The sequence below is a fragment of the Crocodylus siamensis genome, chromosome 8 (assembly GCF_052110815.1).
Source record: "Crocodylus siamensis isolate JL-2025a chromosome 8, ASM5211081v1, whole genome shotgun sequence".
NCBI lineage: Eukaryota > Metazoa > Chordata > Crocodylia > Crocodylidae > Crocodylus > Crocodylus siamensis.
Window position 1 is genome coordinate 67,473,544 of NC_143402.1, and position 27,333 is coordinate 67,500,876.

At 46.2% G+C, this 27,333-nt stretch overlaps 1 protein-coding gene across 6 annotated transcripts in view; it reads right to left on the minus strand.

Moving 5' to 3' along the window:
- Positions 1-27,073, minus strand: part of TMEM94 (transmembrane protein 94) — a 64,144-nt gene extending 37,071 nt beyond the window's left edge. For 3 of the 6 annotated variants that reach the window (XM_090061149.1, XM_090061148.1, XM_090061146.1), the window contains exons 1-2: positions 26,940-27,073; positions 15,752-15,879 (exon numbers count right to left, since the gene is read on the minus strand). In XM_090061149.1, coding sequence (XP_089917275.1) covers positions 15,752-15,775 — 24 coding nt within the window. In that variant the 5' untranslated portion in view covers positions 15,776-15,879; positions 26,940-27,073. Of the gene's footprint in view, positions 1-5,877; positions 5,947-15,751; positions 15,880-17,434; positions 17,541-26,939 lie in introns of those variants that run through there. The other 3 variants (XM_090061147.1, XM_090061151.1, XM_090061152.1) reach the window with 3 other exon arrangements.
- Between the last annotated feature and the right edge of the window lie 260 nt (positions 27,074-27,333).

Genomic DNA, 27,333 nt, shown 5'->3' on the forward strand with positions numbered 1-27,333 from the left:
GCATATTGGGATCTCAAGGCAGAAACAGCAAATAAAGCTTGGAGTCAAGAAATGAAGGAGATGAGTAAGAATAGCCATCCCAAGCTCATGGTATAGGTCACTCTAGGTTTCCACAGTAAGATCTGCATACTCTGACCATCCACCAGCTGTGCTACTAACCACTAACGGCCAGATCTCAAGTATTTTGAAACAAACCTTTACACTTGTCACGTGGCAAACCTGGCAGCCCTTAAGCTCTTTAGAGAAATGGCCTCAGCCTTTCAGTATTGGCAAGTGTTTTTCCAGCACGAATGGGCCGAGAACCCATCTGTGAGGAAGCAAATGCAGTAGCAACAGGCTCATTGCCTCTCCAAACACATTAGTGTGCATGTCCTCAACTGCATCTTGAAGAATATCCTGTTGAGATTCAGGCCAAACGGTCACAGGAGCATGAATGACATCTAAGCCATCCTCCTCCACCACCTGTGTCCAGCCTAGGGCTTCCTCTGCTGAAAGAAAAGGCTGGATTCCAAGTCATGCCAAAAGAAGTAGCAGTACCATATCACCAGACTCCATCCGGAGGCTGCACTTTCCCTCTACTCCTGCCTAGGTAAATTTAGAAGGGAAAATACAACAGAGAAAATAATCAGCGACTTCCTTCGTTGGCCCAAGAGGCCTGGGGAGTTTGCGAGCCATTATAAAGCACTTATGTGCCTCTCTAGAGCAGACCCCTTGCTGTCTCTCATTCTTGCTCATTCCAACAGGAATGACAGGAGCCAGGTAAGCAGGGAATGATTACAGCCTGCTGCCCCGAGGATGATGTTCTGTCTGGCCCCAAGCTATAATCTGCAGAGCAGCTATTAAGAAAAAGCACAGGAGGCAGGCAAAGGAAAGCTTTTGTGATTTTACTTGCTAAAGTAAACTACCAGGCATAGCTGGGACTGAAAGCAAGAGCAAGGGAGTTCATCTTTCGTCTTCTTTCAGCAAATATCCTCACCTGTTAAATTACAGGTCGACTCAGCCACAAATATAAGCACCGGAGGGGAGGAACTGGAGTTAAACAGAGCCACTGCCCAGTTTGAGAGGTTTGCTGGGGTCTACAGGAAGGAGATGGGGGTTGCACAGAGATGAAGGTAGCTCAATGCTGCAGAAGCAGCAGCCACAGGACCAATAAATCTTTCTTGGCCTTCTCCAGTCAATTGACCTGTCCTGGCTTGGGGAGGGGAAGTGAGGAAGGAGTCCCGCTGCTGCAGTGGGGCTCCCTGCCTGCATCGTCTGGCAGATCCCCAAGTACAGGCTGCTCCATGGGTCAGGTGAAGTCTGAGGGGCTGCTGAGTATCTGCTGGATTCTCGAAGGAGGAATACCTGGTGCAGAGCAACTACTCTGGCTCTCAGAGAAGGAACTCCTTTGCCCCTTACAACCTCCTTTATGGGCCTCAAGAGGCATTCCAGATGGAGAGACAGGAAGAAAAAACAGCCTTGTTCTATCTCCCCCTAAAATGTCAACTTACCCCTGAGCATCCCTGCTGGCTGTCTGCTCTCTCCAGACCATGGTGATTGTCATCTGTGGATGTCCACAGTTCCAGCTCCTTCCTTCAGCCCCTGGAGACTTATCTCCCCACAGAGGAAAACAAGGTTTCCACACTACAGCTTCCAAGAGGCTGCAGGACAGCTCAGGTAAACAAAGGTGAAAGTTGACCTGTCCCACAGTGAACTAATTTTGTTTTAAGAAAATAAAATGCTTGCATTCGGGTTGACTTGGAAATAAAATATTTAATTTCAATCAGCCTATGGGTAGAAAAAAAATGAATTCTCAATTTCGTGGAAGCAACATTTAAAAAAAAAAAAAAGTCAAAAGACGGATCGATGGAAAATTCCTAACCACGTCTAATACATACTGAGCCACCCAAGAATGCCATGACAGTTTACCAGCCAAAGTACTACCTTCCCACCATCTGCTATTTTGATGTTGGATGTTACTAGTTCATTTGAAAATAAAAAGGTACCCTAGGCAAGCTGAGGCTTGCAAGTTCACAGGGTGCACACACACACAAATTAGTATGCCATCCTGTTGCACTCCAAAAATTTCCTTCCACTCTTTCCATTAAGAGACAGTCAGAAATAGCAGTGTACTTAGCCAAGTTCACCCAAGAAAAAAACCCTTTGGCTTTCCTGTAACTATTAAAGATGTCCACATGGGTAGAACTAGCTGTTGCATCAATGACTTGTGTATCCAAATGCATTTAATAACACTGAAGCAAAACACATGGCCATTAATTTGTAATATTCACTTCTCCATCTGCTTCCGCATATGCATGTGCATGACTTCCTAGAGCCAGATATCAGAGGGTCCCCTCCCTTTTCAATATAACAGGAGCTATGGGTACTCTCCCCTGAACAGGATAAGAAGTTTGCTATGCACCCAACTATAAATCTTGAAAATACAGAGTTAAAAGGAAGAGGAAATGACAGAAAACTTGCTAGGAACTTCACTTTCCACAAGCTGTAGTAATTCCGTGTCTAAAATTCACTCAAGCATGGGAGCTTGTTCTAGTAACATGACGCCTAGTGCACCCGTTACATTTCATTTCCACGACGCTTCGGTTTGTTTGTTTTCCAGATTAAAACGGTGGAGACCAGAAATGGGGTCACTGGGTATTTCCTCCTTTTTTCTGAGGCTGCTTTCCATTCTTCTGATGAAAACAGAGAGGCTGTTTATCACTTAATGCGATATTTTGCAAACTCTTAATCTATTTAATGGATCAGACCTTTCTGAAACAGGTGCTATTCAGTTTCAGAAGCACATGAGGAGGAGTGACTTTACCAGACATTTGCATTCAGAATTGTAAATAAGATCCTTGATGAGGATAAGGCACCACACAACCTATTTGTATTGTTCCCATCACAGAGGAAGGCAGCTACAGCATACAATTTCCTGGGGTAATATTTCTTGTTGCAAACTAGCACCAACAAAGGGATTTCTGTTGTTGTTCCAAATCAAACATCACATCAGCACACTAGATCTCTCAAACTGTGGTTGTTGCCTTAATAATCAGATTGTGTGCAAGGGCAGGTCTGCCCTGCAGGTTTATGTGGTGGGCATAGCTAGTGGCTGGGCTGCGCTGTGCAAAAGTTCACTACTGCTACCTATACCTTTGGCCTCTGCTGCAATCCTGCTCACTCTTCATGAATGCTCAGTGCCTGCTCGGATGAGGTCTGATTGCTGACACCTGGCAGCATGATGCTGGCTTGGTGACCCAGGCATTACGCATCTAAGGGTTTGTCTACACCAGTGGTTCTCAACCTTTCTTGTACCAGGACCCATTTATAGATATCTATGGTCAGTCCTGACCCAGTGCCCCTCACTCCCGACCTGTTTTTCCCTGGCCCAGGCCCCAGTCCCCCAGAGTGTGGGGGAGGAAGGCTGTAAGCAGCTAGTCGCACGCTGAACTCTGCCAGCCTGCAAGGGAAAATCCAGTTTCCCCATTTTTCTCCTTTAAAGGAATACTAATTTTTTAAGTTTGTTGATCCATTTTTAAAGTTTGTTCACAACCCTTTCACATATTCTTGCAACCCACTTTTGGGTTATGACTCGTGGGTTGAAAAACACTGGTCTACACTAGGGGTGCCCCCAACCTTCAATCCACAGGCTAAATACAGGCCACAGACCCTTGGGATCCAGCCTGCAGGGCTCCCCACAAGTCAAGAAATTCAGCAGTGGGAGAGCAGTGGCAGTACTACTACCACTCCCTGCTGCCAAAATCCCCAACTCCATGGGGCAGATGGGGCCAAGCTGGGCCACAAGCCTCCCTCCATAGAACTGGATCAGGGCTGGACCACACCCCCTCCATTCTGCCTGACCAGACTGGGGCCAGGCCAGGCCCCCTCTGTCAGTGGGGCCAGGCTGGGGCCAGGTCATATCCCCTTCCCCTGCACAGCTGGATCAGAGCCGGGCCAAGCCTGCCCTGGGCACCACATGGGGTCCACTGGCTAGATCCAGCCCACAGAGGAACTGAGTACTGCCCATCCAGCCCCCAACCAAAGAAGCTGGGTGCCACTGGTCTACACTACTACAGAAGCATCCCTGGCGAGTGGTGCTTTCAGGCCTGCCCTGCCTCCCCAGTCCCATATACAAAGCTTGGAAACAAGGTGGTAAAGCCCTGTTCCCCACCCCCACCCCCACCCTGGTTGCTCTTGAGCATGCTGGAGACAGAGATCATGCCAGCACAGTTGCTTTGCACTGCAATTTCCTCTCTGTGAGGCAGAGAGAATAATGCCTGCCTACCTTGCAGGGCTATAGTGATTAACAGGTTCGCTTAGCAGGGTGCTCTCACACAACACCCCCGAATGCCAGGACAATGTCAGCATCTTGGAAAGGCAGGCAAACCCAGGAACCCCATCATCACCCCTGCAAGGACCCCTGCCTGCCTTCCACATCTTCCATAAACTGAAGGACACAAGGGAGAGCACTGGCAGCAGCTATTCAACATCATTTAGATGTCACATGTCATGAGTTCAGCAGCCCTGACTCAGCTGCCAGGGGACTCCAATTAGACAAGGGCAAAGCCCATGCATCCTGGTTTGGTCTGTGGGTTTTTATGACCCTCAGCACAGCATGGTCTAAATTAATGGGAAGGACACCCAACAACTCCATTTCCCTTCTTCACCTGCAATACCAGCTTGAAAGGCAGCCTCAACCACCCCCACTCCCTGACAAAGGAGCTCCAAGAACCTGATAAGTGGGTGACTGCAGGAGCTCCGATTTGAAGCAGGCTCCGAGGCCCCCTGCCATTCAGCACAAACAGGGCAAACAGATTCCTGCTGTGAACAGACTCAGCAGCATCAGCAGGGGCTATGAAGCTACAGAAGCCTTAGCCAGAGCAGCAGTACAACAGGACCAGCAAACCAGAGTTGGATCTTGGTGCAAACACATTCAAGCTGCACAGAGATAATGACATTCCAACAATGGTTTTTCAAAAGCTCGCTCTAAAGCAGAGAGTTGGATGCAAACAGCTACTGCAAGCCAGTCAGCATGGATAATGCAAAGCCCAGCGCTTTCTGGTTCATTCAACCACACAGTCTCTCTCTCTTTGGTACAGCAAAAGGGAAAAGAGACAACTCTCCAGGTAACATCCCCATGTTCATCTGTGTCTTGCTCAGTCCACCCCTTAGGTCCTGTTTGCAGCAGCAAATCCTCCACCCTGGTTACCTCAGCACTCCCCAAGGGTCCTGGTAGGATTCATTAGTGTTTGTAGAGGTCTCTGAAGCTGTACTGCACCATGTAATTGTTGTGAGTTAATTATGATCATTTACTTATATACAGGATTTCCCTGGCTCCAAAGGGAGAAAGGGGTCTACATTTATTCTGCCTTCAAAGGGAATGCCACTTCCTTATGCCAGTGTGGAATTCACACCAGGGGACTGTTAATCAGCCTTCCTGGGGTACAGGATGCCAGTAATCTTTCAAACTTTGGTGCATCTTTCATTCCCTCATTCATTACCGAAAGACCTTGCGAACAGAGGTTCTGACACAATCTAGCAGGTGAACTACTAGCCACACTTGCAGCCACACTTGCCAGGGGCAGGAGCACAGCACAGAAAAGAAATGGCTAAACTTGAGTCACTGGACATAGGAGTAGCAAAGCAAGACTCAGCAGCTGCAATTGTGTTCGAGCCCTTCCATAAGTCTAATGATAATAGTCTCGGTTTAATGAAAAGCTTCTTCACCCCATCCTCACCTACCACAAGCCCCACCACATCTGAAGCCACCATTCACTATTCCACATCCTGCCCAAAACTCTTTCCCCAGACCCTGCAAACCCTTCATGCACTATCGGATTGGGAAGGATGCAGAAGGAAAGCCATTTTGAATTGAAATGTTAAGGGAGAGAAACTTACTTTGCGGCATTTGCCCTGGTGGGACATCCACAGATCTGCCTGTTTAAACAGCATCTGGGCTAAATTCCTCCACCACTTCAAACCTTCAACAGCAACTTCCAATGTTGCTGCACTCGGAAAAAGAGAGAGGGAGGGAGAGAGAGTGAGCGCGTAAAGCCCAGCGCTGCAGAGAAAGAGACAGAAGCAGCAGAGTGAAGCACCAATCTGCTGATTAATTCAGCCTGTTCCCAGTCACGCTGCAGATCCAGCGAGGAGGCAGCGGATGGGGGTGGGGGAAAGGGATGGGAGGGTGGGGGAAGACAGAGAAGAAAGTTTGTACAGGATTGCACCAGATGTCTGCAAGAAAGGTCCATTCATCAGATGGAGATGACACAGTCAGATACCCCATGACCCATGTGCAGAAAGATGTGCATGCGTGTGCGGTGTGGGATGAAGCTGGTGGACAGGGAGCTGTGGAAAAGCAGATGGCAAATTAAACAGGATAAAGTGCTGACAAAAAAAAAGGCTACTACAGGGTAGGGTGGAAGAACTGCACAGTCCAGGGGAGTAGATTAGGTAGAGACAGGAAAGACCTACCAAGTCCTAAGCCCCCTGAGCACATCCCTGGGAGACAGCAGCACAGATGACTTAATTTTGGGGGTTTCAATCTTGATATTTTACAATTATCTAAATGGTGCAGGAAGGTTACAGCTCCAAATTGCCAAGTTCTCAACCCCACCTCTTGCTGCCAACAGGGCTTCTCAGCCTCACTCAGGGTGCAGAAGGCAGCAAGTATCCTTCTAAGCATCAAATATTCATAAGAGCCAGAGCCTTACAAGCTAAGGTGCACTACAGGTTATTAAGAACAGCACCATCCCTGGGGCTAGCCACTTACTGAAATTTAGGAAGCAACCTATGGAAGGTAGAGATTAAGCAGAGACAGAACAAGCTTACAAGAAAAAGGACAACAGACTTTCAGGATGATGAGAAGGAACCAATCCCACTGCCTTGTTCTGATGCCATCACAGAGAAGCTCCCTGTGATGGAGAAGACTTCATCTTTACCTCCCCTGAGGCAGGCAACAAGCTCCTGTAAGCATGCATCTGTGCAGTTCTTGTTTTCTTGGGGTCCCAAACCCAACTGGAATCTCTGAGTTTTATCACAACATTAATAAGAAACAATGACCCTGACCTAAAGACCCTGAAGGCACCCAAACCTAGCCCTGCCAAGGCCATGCTGACAGTTTGACAAGATCCTTAGGGCTTTATCCAATCTGTCTACAGTGAAACAGGTGGCAGCCTTCCTCATCTGCTACAAATGGTGCCATTTCCAAGGACTACCCACTGCAGCACAGTGTGGCTTGGCTAGTCAGACAACGCTGGAAGACCATATGCAGGTAACAATACTTGCACCAGCTGTGCCTTTACATTCAAGGTAAGGACCCCCAACAGCAAACTTCGCAGGTGGCATTTCCTACCCTGGGGTCAGCCATGTGTTATGCACCTCACATCAATGCCAGAGATCAGTAATGACCAAATTCTGGTGTGCTACTGTCATTCTGTTCCCCAGAAGCCTAAATCACCATAATCAAAGCCCTACTTTTAATAACATGAGCACAGAGGATATGTTTCCCACATTGAAAAAGGAACCAGATCTACAGCCAGAGATTCAAGGCAACCATGACAGTAAGTAGATGTCAGTTCCTCTCTCCACAGCTGCACACACACATGCATATTTGGATGCAGCCTTAAAAATCCCTTCAGGCTTGAAGTTGAAGGAAAGCAGAAAGTGCAGCTAATGTCACTGCAAAGGGGTGGGGGAGGAGGAGAAGAAAATGCCTGCATCCTTCTCTAGGGCATTTTGTTTCCTAGACGACAATTTTAAAGTGTGCAAAGAACTAGTGTCTTGCACAAGACAATTCTCCCTCCCTTCCTCTTTTCTAAACATGGTTTCTAGCAAGTAAGAAGCTAAACTCAGCTGCTTACTTTTAATGCCAGAAAAGTTGGAGAGGAAATAAGAAGAACAGGCCATTAGGACTGAAAAACAGGCTGTTGGATCTGCAAAATTCTCATACTCCCACAATGTGCTGCCCCCTCCAGTATAAGGGTTGCCAGGCAAAGTCTAATTCTGACACCTATAGGCTTCCTTTAAACCACTGATTTTCCAACTGGGGTGCCAGGATAACCTGGGGTGCCACAAGATCTTTCTAAGGGTGTTGCAGGATGCCATGAAATATAAGTATGACTAAGCGTACAAACACTTTCACAGGTTAAACCCAGAGATTTCCAATATGAAACTATAGTGGGAAAACATTCTTATCTGTTGTGGTCTGAGTTCTCTGCAACGGAAGAATTACTCTATTGTCTTTCAACAGTTAAAAAACTAGTGAAATTCGTTTTTGGAATGGGGTGCCACTGAATTCAGAAAGGTTATGGGGGGGGTGCCTTGCATCCAAAAAGGTAAAGAATCACTGCTTTAAATTGTCACCAACATTTTTCACAAGCACTTGCTGGTACCCAGTACCACTACAAGCAGAACAAATCAGTGTAGGGGAAGAAACTTTTATATATTTCAACTTGTATAGGAGGTCTTAATACAACTTTCTCCCAGCTCTGCTTGGCTCCTCCATGACAGCTTGAGCCACAAAGGCAAGATTATACAAATAAATGGGATCTGCTATTCCTTACACACTACATATGTAGTAGGCACTGTGCAATGGCATGGCATGAAGTACAAACATCCATAATACACAAGCATCCCTCTGCTGTTGGGTAGATGCCAAAAGATGCTATCAGTCTGCATCACAAGTAGCATCTGGGTTTGCATGCGTGCACTGAAGAAAACTGTGTGGTATCAACAATACAAAAGAAGCATGGGAACCAGATATGAGGATAAACTGTGGGTTGGAGCTGAGGATAAAGAGCTAAGGCAGAGAGATGAGAAATGTGAGCCACACTAAAGTTGCAATGTATGAGAGAAGGGCCGCCTGTGGAACAAGGGTTGGCTTGCAAAGAGTCCCTAGGAGAAAGACAGCGGTTCTAAAGAAACTGCAGAGCAGGGCTGAAAAATAAGAAACGTAGCTGATGGCAAGAGGAGGAGAAGCAGAGGAGGGTACATCTACACTGCAGTTCAAAGGTACAACTGCACCTCAAATAAACATTTAAGCAAGCTTTAAATTAGGTAGCTCAGGGAATGAGAGCAACATGGAACTCAGTAGAGAGTAGGCACCCAAGAGATCACTTGGGTCCTATGCAGCTGTCACAGTTAAAACAGGACCTTGTATTACAACAGCTAGTTAGCTTAAGGCAAGCTAAGGTAGGTTTCAGGATTGCAATGCAGACATTTCAAGAGTAGCACAGTGTATGAAAGCACTAGCTGTGGATGCAGATGATCTAGGTTCCAGAGATGGCTTTCCTACTAGCCTGTAGAAGGACCTACTGTAAACTACTTGTCATCTGCCTCATTTCTTGTACCATGCAGGTAAAGACACCAACCTCCTCTGACAAGTGCTGTGAGATCTACTAATGAAAAGCTTAGGGGTTGGATATTGTTATTTTAGTTATACTATTCAGGTGCAAAGACACTAATGTGTAGACAGTAGATAAGTAAAGCACTGACACACCTACTTAGAGAGGAGCCAAGAGCTTTTTAGGGGGGGAAAAGGTGGAATGAGAAGGATATGGGAAATGCCAGCCAGGAGGGTAGAATGATATGGTCCCAAGGAGGAGTAATCTTTGCTTAAAAGTATAGGTTTGAATCCAGCCCAAACCTACCGTACCTCAAACTCATTGCTATCAACCAGTTGTTCATGATGATTTCACTAAGACTACAGCAAGGACGGCAGCTGTAATGTAAGGATGGACATGCCCTCATCCTTTGAACTAGGCCCACCTGGTCAGGATTGAGGCATGCTGCCAGGGGCTGAGGGAAACTTCTAACACAACGTATGGGCCTTAAAACTGAGACTCCAGGCACCTTTCACCAGCATTACGTTCACTTTTAAAAAAGCATATAGAAAATGTACAAGTCAGAAGGAGGGGGAATAATGGGTAATCAGCACATTTAATTGAAGAGGTTTTTGGTTTTTGGAAGAGGTTTTTGCAGTGCCTGGATTCTGGCATGGGATAGAAGCCAGCCTAAACTGCACCTAAGAAACTATGATCCTCAGTCATTCTTGATGATGGAACTGTATTAACAAGCTGAAGGTAAAAGATGAAGCTCTCATTATCTTAAGCGACAGGCATCCATACAGTGGTGCTCAGAGGACATTTATATGGCTGGATTAACGCATAGGCAAACTAAGCATATGCCTAGGTCCCTGAGTTGGGGGGTGGGGGGAAGGAGGGGAGGAGCACTCCTTCCTTCTGCAGCGGCACAAATGGCCTTGTCTGCCTCCCCTTCCCTTCCGCCGCCCTCCTTCCTAGCAACGGCCCCAAGCCCCTCTCCCCACAGGGGTCTCAACTGGCCCAGGGCCTAGGGCCCACTAAAGGGTTGATCCTTGTCCTGGACATTCCTGGCATTCCAGGAGCCCTCAAGTCTACATCATACGCAGAGAATGTGTCTACACAAGATGCTTTACTGTACATTAGACCAATCTAATGCACAGCAAAATGCCATCATCTACACATGTGCTGGACCTACTACTGTGCATTAAATTAGTCTAATGCACCATTTGCTAGTATCAACACATGTAAACGTTGACCAGAAGCAATTATGCTCCCTGGTCAGCCCCAGCAGCAGGGGACCACTGCTGCCTGGCTAAGCCCTGGTGCAAGGGGAGCTGTCTCCCAGCACCACGCACACTGAGATGGGTCCCAATGTGCACAGGACTAGGAGAGCTGTGCCAGCTGCAGGGCCGGTGGTCTCCCTCCTGATGTGCATGGGATCAGGAGACAGCTGCCCCTACAACTGGCACAGCTCTCCTGGCCCCATGCACATTGGGACTGGCCCCTGTGCCCCCTGGCTGCTGCAGGGGGCAGAGCAGGGCAGGAGCAGCCCTGGACTGGGCTGCTCCCATTGGGCACGAATCTGTGCCCAACAGGGCACACATGTAGGCACACTCCTGGTCACATCTTACTGTGCCTTATTTTACTACGCAGTAACCATACTGAGCATTAGCTGCACATGTAGAAATACCCAGAGATGGGTAAAAGTAACGCCAACAACTAGATTCAGGGTTGAAAACAAACTTTAAATTTCAACATTTACAAAACAGCATAGCAAGCCAAATGTCACTAGAATAACACCACAGCATAACCCTGTCTCCTATCAACTGAAATGTTTGCGAATCTGTATTTTAATTGAAGTCTTCTGCTTTAAAGGATTGAAGCACAGGCCTGCGGTGCTGCAAATGCAAAGAAAAAAAAAACAGCAGCAAAGAAATTCAGCCAAACTAGAAAATAAAATGACGGTGGACAGAAGTGAGATGTCAGATTCTTCTCAGTGTCCAAGCTGAATGAAATGCAAACCCAGTGTGAAAGCACCAAGGGTAGACCTTTCATTTTAAACTGATATTAAATGCATGTTTATCCAAGTTTGTTTGTTTTTTTTAACAATACCTGTAAAAACCAAGAGAGAATTTTTTTTAAGAATCAGGAATGGAGCATAGCCTTTCAGAGACACAGGGTTGGTTTTTGGGGGGAGTATTTGTTTTTGGTTTGTGTGTTTTTTGTTTGTTTGTTGTTGTTTTGGTTTTTTTTTACAGGGGAGAAAGCCTACATCAATGAGTCTCAACCAGGGGTGGCACTAGTCTCTTCCCAGTGTGGGGGCTGACGTGGGCTAGACATAAAATTGGGGGGCTGCGCTACACAAAAGGCAGGACACAGGACCTGTGGGCCGGCCAGGAGCACCACACCTCTGTGGCAAGGAGCGGGGCAGTCTCAGCTGAACGGGACAGGTGTCTTGGACAGGGGTGGTGCTGGAAGGGGTGCCTACAGTGAATTTTGGGGTGGCTATCACCCCCCTGTGAGGGGGTGCTGTGAGATCCTTTTAAGGGTGCCACAGGATGCTGTGCAATATTAGCACTGTTAGCTGCACAAACACCTACATAGGATTCACAAGGTAAACCCAGAGATTTCAAATAGGAATCCAGAGTGTCAGAATAAACCATTCTGACCTGTTTACGTCTTTTTGAGTTCTTTGTAAAAGGAGAATTGCTCTGTTATTTTTCCGTAGTCAAAAAGCAAGTGAAAGCTAAGAGCTGGCATTTTTTGAGGGGTTCCTTAAGTCTAAACCAGGCAGAGAACCGCCGGTCTACACTGTGGTAACACAGTGCCCAGTCATGCTTCAGAGACAGTAAGTCCCACTCACCCACGCCCACTTCATGTGCTTCAGAAACAAGGCAGTGAGGACACCCTTGCAGCACTGCTGGCACTGCCCTCAAGACCTGGTTTCCACCATGCTCAAGATCAGCAGTTTGGTGCCACCCCGAGAATACCCACCACCTTGTTTCCAAGAACGAAGCACATGGAGGTGGGAGTGAGTGGGTGGTGCTTACTGCCCTGGTGGCATGACTGAATTCCCTGCTTCATGCTGTAGGCAATGGAGGACATCCTCCTAATCCAGCAACAATGGAGGGAAAAGGCCTTTCAAAAGTACATTACTGTACCATCTGTTTGGCTCACTGCCTGCTGATTTGATATGCTCGTCCTATCTGGGGGCACTGAAGAACAGCCCAAGCAGGACGGAAAAGATTGGTAAACCTTTCTGTGAATTGGTGTGAGCTTCTGCATTTGTATCTCACTAAAGATGAGTATAGAGCAGGGTGGACAAAACATAGCCCACAGGCTGCCAGGCCATTCCATCCGGCCCATGGGGCCCCTAAAAAATTTAGAAAAATTAATATTTATCTGCCCCGGTTGCCTGTCATGAGGCCCTTGATGGCTTGCCAAAATTCAGTAAGTGGCCCTCCACCCAAAATAATTGCCCACCCCTGGTATAGAGAATCAGCAACTGAGTACCATGATCACAAACACATGTGCTGCCTACAAGAGTGGACCACATTAGCATCTGTGCAGAATACATGGGCAGGTCCAGATCCTGGTCAGATCACTTTGGAATGACAAGGATTTAAGCAGGGAGGAGATAACAAGAACCTTGAAGGCACCAAGTGCATGGAAGACCTTGGGGTGAAATCAAGCACTCCTTGAAAGCTTTGATGGAGCAGAGCAATGGACCGTTCTCTTTGCAGCAAGCTGTCCACTTCAGAAGCAGAAAGGACAGGGGGCAAGGAGGAGCTGAAAACCTGTAAGATCTGAATCGCAAGAAGAACTTCAGTTAAACTGCCCTGTGCCAAGCAACAAAGGGCTGTGTTACTACAAAAGAACATCATGTGCATCGAGTCTGGATGTGATGTTTGGAAGCCCAGCAAGCATGTGCATTCACAAACAGCACCAAAATGCACTTCCAGTGCTCATCCTTTCCATGGCTGTACTGGTGTTGGAGCTCTGAAAACAGCCTGACAGGGTGCAGCATAACTGCACAGACAAAGTCTATTTCTGCACAGAATAGAAATTGCCCCAGCTCTTGAACTGATCAATACCAGAGCAGCCCAGCACACCACTAATGACAGAACAAAAAGATAATTATCTCCATTGCAATATCACCTCCATAATCTCACAGACGTTTAAACAGAAACATCAGTTTGATAACTTCACAACGCCAAATGTATTGTAAGTCAAAAGGTCCAGACGTGAACGAGGCCTCTCCTAGCCTCAAAAAATGCAAAACAGCCTACTCCAACTAGCCAGGAGTTCAGTAACCTCAAGCCAGCAAGTGCAAGAGAGAGTAAGAGACATTGCCATTTCCTTCAGTTGCATCTCTGTATTGATGCTGGAAAGCAGGGCTGCATCTAGGATTATCATTTAACATGGCAATCTGCACTAATGAGCTAAAGCATTCCACAGATTTAGAAATGCTGGAGACTTGCTCAGCAAGGAAGAGGAGTGCAGACGAATACAAGAAAGGTCCTTAACGTGATCTGGTAATGAAAAGCTTACAGTGGTTGTAGAGGGAGGGACACAATGGGCGCATCCACCCATGGTGTGGACATTTGGTTCCCCAGGGAGAACTAGCAGTGACACACCTTGCACTGTCACTACTTGTCCTTCGGGAATGCCTATGTCATGCATGCTTTGCCGTGCGGCAAGTTAGCCCCAGGTGGGATAGGGGAGGCTGGGACCAGTACTGCCCCTTTGTGCACCACTCTACTTTCCCACCCACACACAAGTTTTTTTGACCCCCAGGATACCCAGTGCGGAGAACACCTGAATGTGCGGTATGTGGCACCGCAGATGTGTCTGTGGTACCACATACCCCACATCCATGCTTGTCTGGACACGGCCAACAAGGGTGAAGTTGCAAGCATTCTCTCCCAGTGGTTCTAGTCCAGACCACAGTTGCAGAATCTGCTCCAGAAATGGCCTCCAACTCAATCACATTCCCTAGCCATGACCCAGCATGGGGAATACATCTGTTCACTGCCTTGAGTGACAAACATGTGATATTCAGGTGATTAGAGAAAGGTATATAAAGAAAATGGTCAAGCCAACAGTCTGCTGTTCTCTCCTTTCCCTCAGTGCAAATCCAAGATCATATAAAAGTAGGGCAGGAAAGGATCTCATGAGGTCATCTAGTCCAGCCCCCTGATCGAGGCAGTATCATTCCTGCCTAAACCAGTCTTGTCAAGTGGGTCTAACCTGTTCTTGAAAATGTTCAGGGATGGAAATTCCACAACCTCTCTACGTAGCCTGTTCTAAGATGGCAATGCCAAGAAGGAGGTAGTATGTAGAAGGCCAATAGTTTTCCAGGAACCACAACAGATATCCCTTTATATCTTGTATTCCAATTTGGAAGCTTTCTCCCTCTTATTTCTTTAGGATTGGAACCACGCAGGGTAATAAGCAGCTGGTTTCCTCTCCACTCTACTCATACAGATACTAGTGTATAAGAGATCTAGAACTGACGCTCCCCAGCCACCACTGTCCAAGAAATGCATGCAGTGGACAAATTTAAAGAAAAATGTAACTAAGTGAAGCAAAAGAGACACTTCTCCACATCTCCCTGCCCCACTTATTTCTCAGTGAATTCAGCACTCAGCAAAGAAGCATGATTAAATGCCCAGGAGACCCATTTATCATCAGAAAAAGCAGAGCATAAACAGCAGCATCCTCCTAGGCTGTCCCCTCACTGTGTTTCAATCCTGGCCTTGGGAGGACCAGATCTAGGGATAGCAAGGTAAGTCACTTGCCACTTCCTAGCACTGCTAATCTCCCAAAACAAATTTATGACCATTAAAGTCAGCAAGTCACCCATAAGCTAACAAAGAGATGAGAGCACCTTTCTAGCCCTCTACTCAGCAGGTCTCCTAGCTCCATAGATCAACAGCCCAAATCACACTGGATGTCAGCCACATAAGGGAAAAAAAAAAGGCTGCTGGTATGACACAGACGTCCTACTGGGGTCTCTGGGTCATTTGCAGAGGTGGTTAGCCATGTTAGTCTGGAGTCATGCAGAAGGTAGGGCAGGATAGCACCTTAGAAACTATCTGATTCAGAAAGGCATGAGCTTATGTAGGCAACAACCTGCTTTGGCAGAAGCTATGAATGAACGATCCAGTCTATTCACAGTAACTGATGACGTAGGTTGTTACCTACAAAACCTCATGCCTCTCTGAATCAGTTAGCCTCTCAGATGCCACCCCACCCTATTTTTTTTTGTTAGTGGTAGATCCTAGTTAGACACAAGCAAACACATTATTTAAAAAGCTTCCCGTATTAGCAACAATCGCACACTGTGTGTTTCATGGGAAACGGGTCGACTAAAGACAAAGATACAGACCAAAGAGAACTCCAACAATCAAAGTGTTTAGGGAGGGATCCCCAAGCTGGGAACCTACCTGACACTTCTCCTTCATGTCCATGGCTGCAACGTGCTGTGAGCATGCCCAGCAGATGGTAATCACCCCTCTGGGGGAGAACCTCTAGATGACTACAAGCCCCGGTTACTCTGTTATCGCAGCAGCATCTGTGGAAACAAATGGGACAAGAATGACATTTGGTCATGCAAATCTCTGACAGAAAGTGGGTACACGTGAGAGAGAGAAGCAGAGGACAGAGGTTAGTGTTAATCGTGTCCCATTAGTGTGCAGTCCCACTCCCATACCAGGTAGGATCCATCGATTTAACTTCCAAAAGAGCTAGCAGCCCTGGACGAATTAAGCTCTCTGCAGAGCGTAAGAAGATGAATACAGCAGCCGTGACACATGCTGGCATGCATCCAGGGGAGCTGACAAATTCTGCCCCTAGCAAGGAACTAGATTCCACCAGGTGCTCTGAAGACACCAGGCTGAAATGCCAGCCAACGAACGTGTGATCATACCGGGATGTCACCAGCGGCCATTTGTCTTGCTATTTTTATCTAGCTGGGGCTCTGTCCAGCTAATCTCTAATGGAGCCTGCAGTAATTACTCTTCCATTTGCTGAAACAACACATCAAATCCTCTTTGACAAAGCTAAGCTCCAAGGCTGAGCTCAAACCTAGCCCTCCATTAAGCAGACCAGAAGCCTAAGAAAAGGTCCAGATCACTAGGGAACAGGCTAGCACATTTTATTTTAACAAGTCTGGAATTAGCAGTGTTAGAGTAGGAGACTACTGTGGAACATCTTCCCCCGTACCCTTCCCTGACACACCCTGAACATGCTGATCTTCAGGATATGCAGCAAGACTCATCTATTGCCTTAGGCTTTGCAGGGAGGGGGCAAGTTGAAGGATACCTTAGCCCCTTCTGCACAGCGCACAGACTCTGCAGATCCAACCTCACTGTCTCCTTGTTCTCTGTGATCTTCGTGTATGGCAGCATTCTCTGGGGAAATGCTGTAACCAATTACACTGAGAAAAAAAAGATTTCTCAGTTTCCTTAGAAAAACACTCCTCCTCTACGCCTAACTAGGACCACACGCTGATCTGCATATTACAGCTAAGTATTCCCTCCCAGACAGGTGTCTGCTACACCTGCATTTCAGGCTGCAAGTCCTGAGTTCACTTGCTCAGCAGGAAGGGTGGGGAGTACTCAAGACTGCAACCACCACCTGCAGGTTTTTTTTCGCTGTCTGCTTTCTGCCTGAAGTATCAACAGATTTAGCCAGCAGTCTGGACTTTGCCTCTGTTTTCTGTTCTGTGACCCTCACAGGCATGCACACAGCATGAGAATGAAGCAATCTTCAACAGCTTAGTCAGCCCTGCCAGGCCAATTAACAAATGCAAGGAGATGATCAGAGAAAGTTATTGGAGTGAAGCTGACGGAGGCCAAGAACAGGAAGGAGACCAGTACAACACCTTATTATGCTGTTAAGCCAAAATGTAGAGCCACATCGCACCCTTAATCAGGGATCACTTCAGCGCAAAGGACGGGGAAAAGGGATGGAGTAAAAAGACAGAGAGAGAAACAACAACAAATACAGACTGGGGAATGATTGGTAACACTGGAGTACTGCAGACAAGGACCAGAGGGTTACAGTGGACCATAAGCTTAATGTGAGCCAATAGTGTGCACTTGTTGCAAAAAAAGCCAACAGCTTACTGGGTTGTATCAACAGGAGTTTTGCTTGCAAATCGGGGGCAGTGATTCTTCCACTATCTGGCATTGGCAAGGCCTCCCTTAGAGTACTGTGTCCAGTTCTGGGCCCCACGCTTCAAGAAAGATGTGGACAGATTGAAAAGAGTCTAGCAGAGAACAACAAAAAATTATTAGGGAATGCGACTCATGAGGAAAGGCTGAAAGCAGTAGGATTATTTAGTCTGAAGAGAAGACTGAGGAGGGATTTGGTAACAGTCAAATACCTGAAGGGCGATTATCATGGCGAGAAATTTTAAATACATATTACTTTTCTCTGTGGCTGTAGAGACAGGACTAAGAGCAAAGGCCTCACACTGTAGCATGGGAAATTTAGGTTGGGGATTATAAAGGACTTTCTACAAGGGTGGAACAGGCTACCGAGAGAAATGGTGCAATCTCCATCCCTGGATACAGCAGGTTAGACAGACACTTGGCTGGGTTAGTTTTTTGTCAGAGATAATCCTGCCTTGAGCAGGGGGCTGGTCTAAATGACCTTGTAAGATCCCTCCAGCCATACTCTTCTATGATCCTATGAACTTAGAAAGAAGTGTGAGACACTTTGTGATTCTTCTTTGTATTGGCTCAAATAGAAGACTTGCAGCCTTGACTATTAATCACATACGCAGGTACTGAGAGGCCAAAGCCAAAAAAAGAGGACAAAAAAGCCTCCCAAATGATCTCCTTAATGATTCAGCCCCAAACACTGGCAACAGTGACTTTGCTCTGGTCCCCTTTCCAGTACCGTTTGAGAAAAAGGTCACAAGCGAGGCAGGTGTGCAAGTGGTGGTCTTGCTCCACATTGCAGTGATGCTCTCTTTCAGACACCAAGCTCAAGCACAAGTATTCTCAGATAGCAACACTACCCCACTTCTGCAAGTTCAAAGCAGCCACCTGCACATTTAGGAGAATCGTTCCATGATCAGTACAAACATCAATAATGTTATGTTAGGAAAAGGACCCGCTGCTGGTGTTCAAAATACCTCAGACTGGTCTGAAAGAGGAAATACATAACCAACAGAAATATGAATGGCTAAACAATGCGTAATAACAACTTGCAAGACAGCTTCAAGTGGTACATCAATAAATGAGTTAATCATCACACAAAGGGAACTGGTGCCACTTTGGGCCAGGTCCTATTCCACCTATATGCATCTAAGTGCTACTCTGCATCCAAATGTAGTTGCAAAAGTGTGAGTTTTGGCACTTGCACAGATTTTCTATTGTATTTTCACCTACAGGGAAGAAGAAGAGCACCCAGGCAGGTGAGCATCAGAATGAAGGTCCAAGAAGGCATAGGTGAGAAAAACGTAGAAGTAACAACAGGAGAAAGGAAGTCAGCAACCCCCCCCAGTCCCATCTTTTGCCCCATAACCCAGCAATCAAGGTACCAGCCCAGGGATAGAAGACCCCAGGGTCTAAACTTCTTTCACCAAGAAGGTACATAAACCTGCATTTTCCAGTTCGCAGCACAGTACTTTAACTACCTAAACACTAGCCACAGGCCTCTGCAGCCCTCCTCTTGAAGCTGACCCACTTGGCAGCCAAGAACAGAAGACAGGAGACCAGGAGGAGAGCAAGATGGAGGAAGCATAGCTTTGCAAAGTAGATGCCAGCATTACAAGGCAAGGGCCCTGGATTCTCAACCTCAATGGTTTTTTCTCCCTCTCATATTTACCAGACAATAAACAGCTGTGGAACAAATCCCTACTGAGGACTAGGGCAGAAGGACTACAACATGCCCCACATAATACCTAACCTGCAAGTTCAAAACCCATCTTGGCCTCCTTCTCCCAGCATCAAAGTGTTCCTCATCAGGATTTTACTCTGACTCCACAGTTACACACCTACCCAGGCAAGTCTGCTCCACCACAGATAACATGCCTCCACAACAGAGGCCTTCTATGCATGCTCGAAGAAGCAAGTGTAGCTGCACAGTTTGAAAGAGAATCTAAAATCTATGCAAGCACCAAACTTCCATCCGCCCAGCTATGCAGCAGCCTTTGGACGTATAAAACTTAAACAGGGTTTGGCCACTATGGTCGCCCTGAAGTCTGAACTAACTAGAAATCGCTCTCTTCCCAAACTGAAGTGGAGAGAACAGTCCATTACTAAAGCCTTTTAAGGCAAAGCAAAGCAGGCCCATTTGGCCCAAGCCATAAGCAGACAGCAGATCTGTTCACTTTTCAGAGCAGATTTCTTCTTTCAAGAGTTTCCATAAAGGCTGAAATTGTCAGGCATGGCTAGTTGTTAGTTTTTATTATTTAGACAACTGAAACCAAGGGCAAAGATAAAAGCTGGTAAGTGGGAAACAATCTCTTCTGACCTCCCTGGCTACAATCAGTGCTGGGATCATCTAAAATGTAACTCCCCTACCTTGTTTTACAAAGGTGTACTCTATGACCTTAAAAAGTCCTGATTTGTTTGCTAGATTCATAGGTGATAACAGCTGAGAAAAAGCAACATGTATGCTCCATAGGGATCCCAAGATACAACTAATAAATAAGGCTTTAGAGTTAAGGAGCTTCACATTTTAAAGCTTCAGCAGGCCAAGCACACTACACAGATCTGGACTTCCCTGCTTTCCTCCGTTCAACTCTGCACAAGCTCCCTATGTGGCCCATACCTCCACTTCAGTGCAATTCTCCTCATTAGCATGTACCTGGGATCCATGCTTCCCTCTGCTCCCACCCTATGATATGCCTCAGCAGCTCTATTCCTACTCCCCACACCACTGCCCCATCTCCCCCTCTATATGAACCTCCCTTTCCTTCCATAACATGATCCCCCCGTGGGATTTTATAGGGTCTTCACTGATCTCGCCGTCATAGTATTGTCCATATTCTGCCCCCGCACTGAGGGTTCTTCATGGACCCCTCAGTCTCCCCAATGCAACCCAGGTCAGGAGCCCCACATGGTCTCCCTACCATCACTCTCTCTGCTTGGAGAGAAGTCTGCAAGCTGTCAACATATTATGCTCACCTGGGAGGATTAGAGCCAATGAGGTGGGTGCTATGCTGGAAGAAATTTCATAGTTGTTAGAGGCTGGAAGGGACCTTACAGATCATCAGGTCCAAAGTATCATCAACCAAATCATTGATCTATTGACAATTACAGAGAAGCTCGAAGCTGGGGCTGTACTAAAGAGATACCAGGAGCCCTATATGTCACTCCTTTCCTCCTCCTAGTTTTCCAATTCTAGCCTCCTCCCCACCCCCCAGAAAAAACACCCAATAAAAATATACCCATCAATGCCTAGACTATTACCTGAAGTTCTGTAACCAACTGGTTGCAGAATTGAAAGCTGAGGGCACTGTATCCAAACAGGGTCTAAGCACACTTAAGCAGATAATACAGCCAGTGCAGCTACCATCTTTAGACTTAAGTATTTCCCTCAATAAATTACTTCAGTCAGCAGCAATAAGGTAAATCTTCACATAGGGTCATTTCTGTAAAAATGCTGCAGGCAGAACAGCTGCAGCATTTACCCAGTAATTAACCTACAGGAAGAGCACTGTTTTTCATGATGTTTTCATTTTATTTAGATTTATATTAATGCATGTATCCAGAGCTTTGGCTTCCACGAACACTCGATATGGAAGAACAAGGATCAGATCCAGTATCCAGCATGCTGGTCACCTTCCCAGTCTAAAACAAAACTTTCCAACTGCTGTTAATTCATTCCTCCCAGCCAGAAAAGGCCTGGGAGTACAAGTGACTTTTAGGTCCAATAAGTTTCCAGCAATCAGCCAAGTGGTGTTTGAAACATCTGTCTGAACACCAGAACTGGAGTCTCTGAAGGGTTCAAATCAGTACATTATAATAACCACTTAGAGCAAAAACATTTTCTCATCTGCTCTGGAAATTATTGATAAAGGTGTCAATGAAGATATTCTGTTAGTATTACTAATCTTTTTTTTAAAAAGCAAAAAAGCTATGCAACCTTTATTTAATATCTATCAGAGGATTTTAAACTATGGCAGAAATATACACTAAGTCAGTCTCACAGCGTTAACTTGAGGCATTTATGTTGTAATCCAATTTTTTTTAAAAACGCATTGTGGTATTCTATACCCAACACAACTAATGTCAGCAACAGAATTTTCAATAAAAGGAGATGTATACAACATAAACAGCAGGGAAAAGCTAGACTACAAGAACTCCCCAAAATGCAAATCTTCCAGGGGAGGGAAACAAAACAAACACAACAGAGAAATGTACCTGTCCTGTGCGTTTCCACTGGAGGGTTCAATTATTAATGTTTTCACCTTATTTATCAGTTGTTTCCAGTTTAAATTAGAGCCAAAGAGTCTGAATATCTGTTGCTGCCAAAAGCGAATCCCACAAGAAAAGAAGTCTGATCTACCATCTAGAATAGAAATGCAGGGGAACAGTTAATAAGAGAAAAGCAGCTGCCTTGGAAGAATGGCTTAGATTAGATCTGATTGTTTTGCTGTTACCAACGCCATGCGGCCGTCTTACTCCAGAGTATTTGACGTCTGTCTGATCATTTATAACACAGGTGCATCTGCTGACAGACAGGCTTCATAAGGTGCTTAAAGGGACACAGTCAACTGAGTTCAGCCCTAGCAACTGCATGCGATAATTAGAGGATGGAGACTAGCACCCGTGACTTGTGGGTCCAATTTCCACCTGAAAAAAGAGACCAACTCACTGTCTGAAATCAGACAAGCCACCCCTTCGTCTCTATATTCATAAATGTGGAAAATATCCACCTACTTTGAAGGAAGCTGGGAAACATAGTTCATTAATAAGTGTAAAGCTGGTAAGATCCTCTGAAGGAATTTACTATGCAAGTGTGAGGGGTATTATGATTTTAAAAACTAAGCAAGGGTAATCAAGGAATAGTCTACCATCCCATGCTGTGGATCAGCCTCAGTTTATTCACTAGAGGCTTCACTTTTCCTGCTGACAGGAAGAAAATGAGAGTACAGGAACAGACTCATTCAGCCTTGAAGCCAGTGAGGGAACTGCTGCACTCAGAAAGCATTTCAAATTCATGTTAATGTATATTTTAAAACACGTTCTGGTTAAAGTCATTGGTGTTTGCATTGCACTTATATTTTTCTATCTCGGTGGTTTTCAGCCTCGTTAGACTGAAGGCACCCCTTGGAAAATGCCAGCTTAGTTTTCACTTCTATTTTTGACGGCAGAAAAATAATAGAGCAGCTCTTCTATTGAAAAAAAACTCAAAGACTACAACAGGGCAGAATGCTTTTAAAGCTATGAATTCCTATTTGACATCTATGGGTTTACCTCATGAACTGTGTATACACCTAACAGGTCAACATAGTGAGGGCACCCTGTGGCACCTTTAAAAGGATCTCAAGGCACCCTGGTTGAGAATCACTGCTCCCCCTTATTGACGGAGAGGTAGAAAATGAACCTCTGACCCTTTCCATCTTCTTTCAGCACAACGTTCTCAGTTCAGACCACTGCCCAGAGGATGGCTGGCAGTCTAGAGTGGAAGCCAGGCATCAGGAAAGGGACTGTGGAGAGAGGGGTAATATGCAAAAGGTCTCAGCAAATGGCCTGCCCTTAGACAAATAATGGGTTTGTCTGCAAGACTAAGACGAAGCCTGGTACAGTTAAATACTCTGATTGTTCTTTTAATTTTATTCTACTTACTGAAGTGATAGCTGCCAACCTCCATCAGAACAGCGGTCCATCTAATCTAATCCAGTATCCTGTCTCCAACAGAGCCCAGTCTCTGTTGTTTCAGAGGATGGTACAAGAAAGCTGAAGTGGACAATTATGGAATAAGATGCCCACAGATTACATTTCATCCTAATACCTGTCAATTAGAGCTTGATTCATAACCTGAGATAGAAAGATTCCTCTCCTTTCAACACTTTTTTTTTTTCACATCACCACTGCATATTATGGAACTGTGGATGTTCAGATTACCCAGAGAGAGGGTTAATCTTTGTTATATTTTAACAAATTCTCAGTTGGGTAAGGCTGTCTTCATGGATTACTGTTCTGCTGCAGCACCTGGAGTGACAGTTGGGACTCGACTTATTGACTCCTGTGAGCAATGGACATCTAACTCAACAGGCTGAGGATCTGCTTCTGCTAGGTCTGACCCAAGAAGTATAATGTTTCAATAAATAAAATATCAGATTCACCCAAAGAATTTTTTCTGTCAATAAATAAGAGGTAGTCTTATTTAAAACAAAAATCAATGGGAGGCTTAGGTAATAAGTGAGTGCTTTTCTAAAAGCAAGAATGAAAGATCATCATATAGTAGGCTCAGATTAACAAAGCCAGTCCTGCAAGCAAGGGATGTCACAAGACTACGAGTAAGTAAAGATGTTAATTATGATTATACTTCATATTATACTGAAGATGATCGTTTCCCATCTCACTAAGATACGTCAAACTTGAAGCAAGGAGATTAATATTTTCCTTTCCAAAACATTTTATTACTCTCACTCCTTTGAAAGAAGTTAAAACGAATCTCCAGAGATTCTTTGTCTATTCTATTCCTGTTACTCCAGTCCCATCCCCACAGCGCTACTGTTTGGTCTGACTTACAAAGTAGTAGTATTTGCAAAAATGAGAAGCTCAAGTGTTGAACGTTCTCCAGTCCCATCAGTTTCCACACTAGTGGCAAGAGCTCAGTTATATATACAGATAATGCCGACAAACAGCAAGTGTAATGCTAAATTATTTCAATGTATATAAACAATACGCAGTATCAAAGACATGATAGCTGTCACTCAACATAACACTCGGTTGCTATGGTGACAGGGGCCAAATAATGATTTCACTTAAAATTACCTTAGAAAGCCAATAATTGTTAGCTGCATTCAGCGATTCTTTTACCCAATTCATTTTTACTTCTCTGGCTACAAGTACAGCCAACACTCCTATGTGCCAGCCTAACAAGAAGTTTGTAGAGTGCAGAAATAGATGCACAAAGAACCACTCTCACTGCAGTATTTGTACACATGTAACAAATGCAATATCATTGGGGTTTGTTCTCCAGAAGTCTTCCAGAACCAGCACCAACAAGGTCAAATTTCTCATTACAGTCATTCAAAATCCTTACATAGAAAAGGACTGAAAGGAACCAGTTAAGCCAATGGCTTAAACATTTTGTTACTGCTGCAACAAGCGTCCACAACAATGATTAGGAATGTAATACGTGCCACTCCAACACCAAAAATATATAGAAAAGAGGAGAAATCAGTAAATTTCTCTAGATACAGGTCGGAAGTTGACTGTTCAGTACCATTCCCAGCTCTGCTATTGACTTGCCATGTGATCTAAACCAAGACACTTAACCTCTCTCCCTCGCTCCACTTTCCCCAACAGTAAGAATGTGGATACTACAGTCTTGCAAAAGGGTGCTGTGAGGTTTATCTGTCTATAAAGCGCTTTCATGTTTACTGGATTTTGTCTAAGAATAAGTCTGAAGCATTAGTGTAGAGAACAAAAACCATTTTATCCAGAAATAAGAATGCCAACTACTTGTACACATCAGAGTCCTGCTTTGAACACAGTAATCCAACACATGGCTCAGACTCAAGCTACTGTTCTTTGGCAGGCACCTTGAGTCAAGGTAGGTCAGTAGCCATTAAGGAATGTTAATTATTTTTTCATTTATGAAAACTTCCATCCTGGACATCTCAAAACACTCCAGGAACAATATATACCACACAACTGCTATTCACCCACAAGACAATGTTGACCAAGGACACCTGGGGAATTGCCAAATTTTACAAAAAATGTGATCGGAATATAATTCTAAGGTGGATGCTTGCTCTCTCTACTTAGCCGACTGAATGAGCTAGGGTGATTCAATCACTCTTCATTGTAAAGAACGTTGCCCAGCCTCAACTAATTCAGAATTCACATTTTAGCAAAGATGATCATGAGGCAGCTATTTAAAGGCTCTCTGTGCTAACGAGAAAAGTATGTTTTATGGAGATATTTAAAGTCTCCATCATGTTTTCAAAATCTCCTCATATGCTACTACATTATAGTGCTTCCTCCCCATTGCTCCCTAAGGTATTTAGATTGCAAGCATTTCAAGGCAGGGGCTCGCTTTACTCCTTATTTGTACATGCTCAACAAAACAGGCCTTGATCACTCTTGGGGTGCCTGGGCTCCAGCATTAAAGAAAATAACTTGGATTTCTCCTGTTGGGGAAAAAAGTATCGTGGAGGAAGAAAAGGATATGTAGCCTGGGACACTAGAATGGTCAAATGCCTCAGAAGGAAAATAAGAAGGGAAAGCTGAAACAATACAAGCAGAGTGGAAATGAGTCACCAGAATACCAAAAAAAAGCTTGCAAATACATAGAAGCTGCAAGTGAGCAAGGGAATGAAGCAGTGATAAATCCTAACTGCTGTTGCAGGGTCCAGGCCTACAAGTCCTATACCCCAGGGCTTTACTAGAAGACCAGGGCAAGCTTGCTGAAGATTAGACTTGGAGCTAATCCTGGAAAGCTTTGTCCGTGGCATAAAACCGCACCACTGCAACAGACAACAACGCAACCGGCCCAGCGCAAGTTGACAAGGCGCAGCATCCATGCCAGCTGGGCTGTCTTCACGCAGTCCTTCTCTTGTGCTCAAAAGACAAGACCACTGTAGTTCCCAGGCTATGTGTCCCCTTATTCCCCCCAGATAACTTGGATTCCTCCTGCTGGAGAAAAAACTATTTTCTTTAGTGCTGGAGCCCAGGCACCCCAACAGAGATCCAGCCCCATTTTACTGAGCATGTACAAAAGAGGAGTAAAGTAAGCCCCTGCCTTGAAACGCTTGCAGTCTAAATACCCGAAAGGCCCTTATCCCACAGCCTCCGGCAGAGCATCCAGCTGGGTGTTCAGTGGATCACAGTGACATGATCTTCCACCCCATGGAGCCAGCAAAAACATCGTGGGTCTGCAACAAGTGTCCCCTTGGCTCCAACAGAGCAGACAGGCGACACTTTCGGTCCGTCCCGCAGCTCCTCCCATGCACAGCCTGCGACGGGGGATACGGCGGTCGCAAGCCCGGCTCAGAGGTCAACACCGCAATCTGGGAACGCAGTGCAGCCCCGCGCCTCTCGCACACGGGCTGGAGGGGAGACATGTCGCCGAGGTGGGCGCAAGTCACAGGCGCCCCGGTGAACCCCGCTGCACGAAGCAGAGGCCAAATCGTCAGGAGGTACCATCCTATTGAGGGCTCTAGCTGAGCTCTCTGGCTCCTTTTCACTCTCTGAGCTGGGGGCAGAGCAGGGTGGAAGCATAATCACAGGACTCAAGGAGCTGGGGGGTTAGGGCGGATTTATTAAACTCCCAGCTCCTGGAGTCCTGCGACTCTGCTGACACCTCGCAGCCTTGGGACGGCCCAGAAGCCCAACCCTGAGGGCGGCAGCGCCCCCACAGGCCCAGGCACCGCCGCCTACCCAGGCTGCAGGGAGCCCCAGGGCCAGCCACGGGCCCTTCCCCCGCGGCACTTACCCGCCTGCCCCCGCCGGCGGCCTGAGCGGCGCCTCCGGCCTCCCCCGCGCACGACGCCCCGAGAATCCCTCACTCCATCGCCCACGGCACCACCATCTTTGGTCCTGGCACCTCCCCCCCAGCCTTCCACTATCTCCAGGGACGAAGCAGGAGGGTACTTCAGGCACGGCGCAAGAAGCCAGCACCTGATTGGCCGGTTCTCAAACAGACCGCGCGGTGATAGGTCAGGCAAGGGTGAGGGGTGAAACTGCATGTCCGCCCTTGCTTCAGGCAGGCAGGGCTGTTGCGTTTTGTCAGGCTCCAGGCTGCTGCCGGTGGCGGGAAAGGGCTTTTTTCCGCAGGGCTTTTGCCAGCGGCCCCTCCGGGACCTGAAGGCTGCCACCTGCTGAGCCCT